This window comes from Priapulus caudatus, unplaced genomic scaffold (genome assembly GCF_000485595.1).
Source record: "Priapulus caudatus unplaced genomic scaffold, Priapulus_caudatus-5.0.1 Scaffold474, whole genome shotgun sequence".
NCBI classification, from domain to species: domain Eukaryota; kingdom Metazoa; phylum Priapulida; class Priapulimorpha; order Priapulimorphida; family Priapulidae; genus Priapulus; species Priapulus caudatus.
In genome coordinates, this window is record NW_014577535.1 from 202,203 (window position 1) to 210,145 (window position 7,943).

At 42.9% G+C, this 7,943-nt stretch overlaps 1 protein-coding gene across 1 annotated transcript in view; it reads left to right on the forward strand.

The window, feature by feature from the left end:
* Nucleotides 1-1,317, forward strand: part of LOC106810798 (arrestin domain-containing protein 3-like) — a 30,777-nt gene extending 29,460 nt beyond the window's left edge. The window contains exons 5-6 of the mRNA XM_014814252.1: nucleotides 517-796; nucleotides 1,024-1,317. Of these exons, the coding sequence (XP_014669738.1) occupies nucleotides 517-796; nucleotides 1,024-1,148 (405 nt within the window). The 3' untranslated portion in view covers nucleotides 1,149-1,317. The remainder of the gene's footprint in view (nucleotides 1-516; nucleotides 797-1,023) is intronic.
* The last annotated feature ends 6,626 nt before the right edge of the window (nucleotides 1,318-7,943 follow it).

The following is a 7,943-nucleotide window of genomic DNA, read 5'->3' on the forward strand; positions in this document are numbered from 1 at the left end:
AAAAAATTAATTTTTTCACTGACTACTATAGCAAAGCCTATCATAGATTTTAGATCTGTATTAGTAGTATCCTAGATATATGCTCTGAGCGCGAACGCGGTGGCAGGAGGGCGCACTTGATTCGGTTGCCAGTGAGTTTATCAGAAGAATACCTGGCTACAGTACACGTCAGTTGAGCGCTGTCGCTCTGCGGCACTTGTTGTTATAGTTTCATTATAGAGTTATTGCTGCTTCATGTCACTTGCCGTTGACTTGTGCTTATGTTGATGTGTTTAAATTACTATAGTAATATTCTGCCTTACGTACAAGCATTTCAGAAAGTTACATTTGTAATGCTAAAATCGGTAACCTAAATCATGTTTTCTGACTGACTTCCTTTATATATAATTGTGTTGTGTGTGTATGTGTGCGTGTGTGCATGCGTATGTATATATTTTTCTCTGCTACACTGTATCACCTATCTCGAATACACCCCCGGTGTTCATGGCAGTGAGTGGATTACGTTGCTCTGTCTAGTTTGAGATCAGCCCTAAGGGAGCAGCATTCGACTTGAATGTGAGAATTCCCATTATTATTGGATCCATACCGCTGCGTAGTGTGTTCCAAGGATTGCAGGCCCAGGGTCAGACTACCTTCTCCAACACCATCCAGCCCGGAGCAAACTATTCATCAGGTGGCATTATGCCCTACACAGGGATAGGACCATCTAAAACTGATGCAGTAGGAGGCAGTAGTGCCCATGTTGTGCCGTCAGCACCGATGATGCCACTCGCTTTTGACAGCTACCCAGACCTACGTAAGCCAGTTTCTGTATAAAGATTAGAGTATTTTCCCTAGTTTATGCACATCAATATTATTGTATGCTTCTCGTAAAGAGTGTGACTACCTTTTTATTTATCAGTGACATAGGTACTTTTACAATGTATTTAATTTGGCATAGCGGTGATGTAATTAGTGTCTCAAAAAATTACGCTTTTCGTCTGCATACTGTGATGCGGTGTACGTATTGCTGTTGATGTGTAGCACCACCGTCGTACGAGGAGTGTGTGGATACCACGGTAGATGTGAGAGATGAAGATGATAGTGAGTACACGATGGGTGAGCTCAAGTACACACCCTGCTACCCATACTACAACAACATCCAGTAGTGGTGGCCAAGCAAGCTAGGAATCCCAGACCTGGTGAGTCAAGCAGATGAAGGCAGACGTGCATCTGTGCTGGTACTTAGAGTGGCTTTAAGAATTCCATTAGCAACTGTAGGTCCAGCAAGAATATATTCTAACAGTTTGAGCTTCCTATTCTAATTCTTACTTTCCATTCAAATCAAGAGGAGATAATAAAAATTTGTATTATCTACTCTTGATTCAAATGTAAAGTCATGACCAAAAAGCCACCACTGTGATTATGAATGTTAAGAATAAGACCACAATTAAAAAAATCTTTGTTTGCCCTCACCCGACCAAGACTGAAAAGTTTGGGTAGGTAGGTAGGCTTTTTTGAGGGGGGTCTTTTTACAAATTCAGCATGGTGTCTACATGCTCGGGTGTGCTTGTGTGAAGATAATTTTTTGATCTCAAAATATAATTTTAAGATCAATAAATTTTTTTGAGTCGGCCCCTTTTTGGCTGGTCGGTCGGGTGAGGGCAAACAAACAGTATTTTTATTATGGCTTTTAAAGGGAGATAGAAGTAGATCAAACACCCATTTGGGAATGGGGAACTACCATTCTAACAATTTCATTAAATTGTATGTCAAATGTACTTTACGCTCATGTGTTAAAAGTATCTGTTTATGTAAGTGACCTAGTGTTCATTAATATATTTCTTCTTCACAACTTATATATTCGTTTGAGCATGTGAAGGTAAGACTGACACAAATCAATGTGTTTCGCTTTGATTTCATCCTAGCTGGTTTTGCTTGCTGAATGTCACAAGAAATCACGGATCGATCATTGTTGCGTATTCTGCTTCTTTTCTACATTCCCACTCCTCACTTCTTGTACTGTCTGCCCTTCTTCTAACCCCCCAACCTCCCCTCTTATGTCTTCTTCCATGCTCTTCCTCTGCCACGTTCTTCTCCTCTATTTACTCCACCTTCTCCCCCCCCCCAGTACTTCTCCCTCCGTTACTTCCCTACTCTGCCCTATTCTAAGGTCTTATGCATGTAATAATTTGTTGGCGCCATAGTCTATTCACGATAATATTGCTAATTAATGCTTTAGTATATGTTACCAAAAACATATAAACCATTTAATGGTGTCATGTGACTGTGTAAACATCGCATTGCAATTGTCGCAGAGCACGACACGTTCCATTAAACAAACCAATGTTGCCCGCAGAGTGGTGCTGCCACCTATATTCTTTTAATGCCTAGACAACAGAGAGTTCGTTAACTCTTAGTTAAGAAATTTCATTGATACTTTAAGAATGGGATATTTTTTAAAGGTATCTTGAAAGTTGTATTATGTATAAGTTGCAAAAGCTACGTCACAATGTAGTACATAGGCATAGCATATTAATTTTGTTGCAGTTAGTTAACCTTTGACATGCAAGCTTGAGTGTCATTAATGCGATCTACACACGCTATAGTTTATACTATACATATGGTTTATGTGCTTGTGATATTATGTAATTTTATAGTAATAGAAGTGAGCCACACACTAGTGGTTGTTTGTATGCTGTCTCTCTAGGTATATTTTATTCGAGGCAGATTGCCCACTCCTAGCGTGTCATCCGTAGCTATATGCGCTGCGTATCAGTGGGTATTGGTCCCCATATATATATATATATATATATATATGCACATTATCGAGTAGTGAAACTTTGTCCCATGATATGTGGTTAATGTGTTTGTTTAGTGGCAAGAGTAACAAGCGGAGGCGTTATGATAAGGCCAAAACAAAATATAGGTGTGGTTACGGTTTCCAGGCCGACCCTATTTATTTCCAGCGACCCTAAACATTTTATTGTCAATTTTCTTTAAAGTCAAAAAATAAAAAAATAAAAATATAAAATAAATATAAAATAAATATGAATTGGACAGTTTCTGCTTCAAAACGCACATCCTTCGGACATGGTTCGTAAATAAAATATTTCAACAAAATAAAATGTTTTTCATACCTACCTACCCTATTTTTTTCGGCATGTAACGGTAACCACACATATACAGGCCCGTAGCCAGCTTTATATTGGGGGGGGGTTCGTTTTTCAATGTTGGCAATTTGCTCGGCAGGGGCGTGTACATGATTTGTACCAGGGGTGGGTGTAACCGTAGCCCAAAGTTGCGAGCACGCGAAGGGGGCCCTCCCCAGAAATTTTTTAAAATTAGACCCCCTCAGATGCGTTTTCTGCGCGAGCAAGGAGGGGTCCGGACTCCCTGGACCCCCCCTGTACACGCCCCTGCTCGGGCGCGAAGCGACCAGGCGAGGGAGCCAAGCGACCGAGCGGGGGAGGGTGTGGGAGGGGGGTGTTCACTGTTCACCCTCCCGCACGATGGAGATTTTGCAATTATTACACTAAAATGGAGCGACCTGAGGTGAAATTCTTGCAAATTTTCCAAAAAAATTATTTTTTGCTTGGGGAGGGGGCTCGGGGGGGGGTTCGTTCGAACCCCCCGAACCCCCCCTGGCTACGGGCCTGCATATATTTTGTTTTGGCCTAAGCACGCTACGCTGGCATAGTGTCCCAAAACTATGTGCACATTGATTACGTTTGCAAATATTAGCAACGAATGCCTGATGTGAGTGATGGGTTAATTACAATTGTAATCAGTTACATTAAGTCTAAACGGTCATTAGTTAAATTGTAATCAGTTACATTAAGTCTAAGCAACCTGCTTGGAATCTATTGGTTTCCTATTCATAATTTCAAGAGTACGTAATCATATGTAATTAAGAGTACGTATACAACGTTCATCGCCTCAGTGCTTTCTTCATGTGTCTGATTATTACGGTATCCGGTGAAAGCTACGCTGGGTCAAAGCCTTCCTTACTAAGCGTACCCAGCATGTAGTAGTAGATAGAGGCTTATTAAATTTGTCCGACTAGACTTCTGTTATCAGGAGTTCCGCAATAAACGGTAATACGTACACTTTATTTCCTTTGGTAACGATTTACCGACGCAATATTGCTTTGTTTACCCGAGTGTTCCCCGATGATTGTCTGTTGTACGTGTAATAAGTGTACTGTGTAAGTACAACCATCACATTGACGATTCTGCATTGCAACATTATCAGGGGTTAATAATGGCAAACTAATATTTTGGAATTCATCTGGACAGTCACTTTAGGTGCAACATACGCGTTTGATACTTTGCACAATTGATTGCTAGACGTCCTATGCCGACATCTGAACTGCAGTTCAAAATTGGAAATTTCGGTATCTGCACTGCAACAGCAACGCATTCAAATTTTCTGCCCCCTTCCTCGGATGATTACATTCTGGAACAGCCTACTCGTTTGTGTGGTGGAAAAATTTTTAAATCATGGCTTCACCCCTACATGCGCCCAATCTTCGCTATAAGAAGACAATGTTTGTAGCACCTAAGTTGTTATTATTTGTTTGCAAACCTGTTTGTTTGTTATTTGGGTTCACTCACTGGAGGCGGCAATCGTTATACCCAGTGTAGTGCACGCCGACAAATATCAGAACATATGCTCTTTTATGTGCTCTTAATTATATATAATATAATATTAATATCATATAATTTTAATATATATATATAGTAATATACACAGAAAATATTGAAATGACAACAACTGGAGAGAACTTCCGAAAAAACGATAGTGCATAATTATGTCTCCAGTTGTTTTCATTTCAACATATTCTGTGTATTTAACTTGCATTTGGAAAACTGAACTTTATATATATATATATATATATATATATATATATATATATATATATACTAAACTATATACTACTACGTAGAGTAGTAAGTAAGTAAGAAGATATATATATATATATATATATATATATATACATATAATTAGTATGAAGTGACTGGAGAGTTTATCGATATATCCATCAATATTTTTATCGATATTATTGATTTCATGAAATGATTAATATTTTTACTTTACTTTTATATGTAACATGTAGATGTCCATAACGTCTGAATAAAATATATTGCTTATCAAACGCATTTCTTGGAGGTCTCTCCAATTGCATTCCTTTGTGTTTGGTCAACGATTCGGATCTTTTCACGGCGCCTTGGGGACGTAGTACGTACCACTCACAATGAGCCATCAAGCGGAACGAAGCGCTGGCATTGGCATCACGTGCCCGCAAATTGGTTATTTTTATATTAGGTATAGAGAAGCTATTCTAAATCTATGATATCCGAACATATATCAACCACCGTGTGACTTTCCGTTAACCACCGGAAGTCTTGGCCTGAACCGCTGTACTTATTTTATGCCGCTTCCTAGACCGCTATTACATCGCTGTCTTCATTCTATTACACCGCTATTACATCGCTGTCTTCATTCTATTACACCGCTATTACACCGCTGTCTTCATTCTATTACACCGCTATTACACCGCTATTACACCATTATTACACCGCTGTCTTCATTCTATTACACCGCTATTACACCGCTGTCTTCATTCTATTACACCGCTATTACACCGCTATTACACCGCTATTACACCGCTGTCTTCATTCTATTACACCGCTATTACACCGCTATTACACCGCTATTACACCGCTGTCTTCATTTAATACGTCCAAGCCTCGATCGCTACCACCCCACCAGCTGGGATAAAAGATATCAGATTACGATCCGGTCGATTCGAGGTGGGCATGGAAAGCCACGAGTTAAAAAACCAAAGGCAATGGCAAGCGGGGCACGGAAAAACTGCCTGCACGGAACGGAACTGCACGGAACTGCACGGAACTGCACGGAAAAACGGACGAACAGTCAAAACAGCTGCACTTAATTCGTCACCGCGCGGATATAAATACAAACAACTACAAACAGCAAAATAATGTTAAAAATGACGCACTTCTGGTGACGTGCCACAGCCTGCTTACGGTGCGGTGCCGACGTCAACGCGCCACGCGCAGATCGCGAGAAAATTATGCGCACAGACTCACACAGTGAAGTATCCTCACAGATTTACAGTAACCCGGTACCTAAACCTGTATTAAACCTCCAATTAAACGCTCACTAAATCTACTCACAAACTCGTCAGAAACACTCACTATAGTCTATACTCACAACTACTCACAAGTCACAACACTCAACAAAAACTCAAACTACTACAAAACTACTCACAAAAACACAACTACGTACTCACAAACTCGTTACAAACTCGCCTACGTTCAAACGCACATCAAACCTAGCTACGAGCAAACTCACATCAAACCTAGCTACGAGCAAACTCACATCAAACCTAGCTACGAGCAAACACATCAAACCGAATCAAACCTAGCTACGAGCAAACTCACATCAAACCTAGCTACGAGCAAACTCACATCAAACCTAGCTACGAGCAAACTCACATCAAACCTAGCTACGAGCAAACTCACATCAAACCTAGCTACGAGCAAACTCATATTAAACCTATCTACGAGCAAACTCACATCAAACCTAGCTACGAGCAAACTCATATCAAACCTAGCTACGAGCAAACTCACATCAAACCTAGCTACGGCTCATAGGGTCTGTCCCCCAGGGTACTGCCGGAACGTACCCTGGGTACGGTCCGGTATACCGGAACGTACCCTGGTAACTACCTATGGTATACTTACTATCTAGCTGATATGGTTAGGGTTAGGGTTAGTGTTAGGGTTAGGGAGTAGGCGTAGGCGACTCCCTAGACTCGTTAGTGGAGTAGGCGAGGTACGGTCCGGCATACTAGATAGTAGTATTTAGTAGACCCTTCTTAATTATTATTCATGACCTGGGGGTCATCGCACGAAAACGAGGCTAAGCTAGGCAATTTTGTAAACGATGGCTGCTCAGGCAGGCACGCACAGAGGGGGTACACGCACGTACACGCGGGTACACGCACGTACACGCAGATACACGCGCGTACACGCGGGTACACGGAGATACACGCACGTACACGCACGTACACGCACGTACACGCGGGTACACGCACGTACACGCAGATACACGCACGTACACGTACACGCAGATACAAGCACGTACACGCGGGTACACGGAGATACACGCACGTGCACGCGAGTACACGCAGATACACGCACGTACACGCACGTACACGCACGTACACGTACACGGAGATACACGCACGTACACGCACGTACACGTACACGTAGGTACACGCACGTACACGCAGATACACGCACGCACACGCAGATACACGCCGGTACACGCATGTACACGCACGTACACGCACGTACACGCACGTACACGCAGATACAGGCACGTACACGCAGATACACGCACGTACACGTACACGCAGATACACGCACGTACACGCGGGTACACGCACGTACACGCAGGTACACGTACGTACACGCAGGTACACGCACGTACACGCACGTACACGCGGGCACACGCAGATACACGCACGTACACGCACGTACACGTACACGCAGATACACGCACGTACACGCGGGTACACGGAGATACACGCACGTACACGCGGGTACACGCACGTACACGCATGTACACGCAGATACACGCACGTACACGCACGTACACGCGGATACACGCACGTGCACGCGGGTACACGCAGATACACGCACGTACACGTACACGCAGATTCACGCACGTACCCGCGGGTACACGGAGATACACGCACGTACACGCAGATACACGCACGCACACGTACACGCAGATACACGCACATGTATGCGTGCACGTGCGTGTATCCGCGTGTACGTGTTTGTACCTGCGTGTACGTGCGTGTACCCGCGTGTACGTGCGTGTATCTGCGTGCACGTGCGTGTACCCGCGTGTAGGTGCGTGTACCC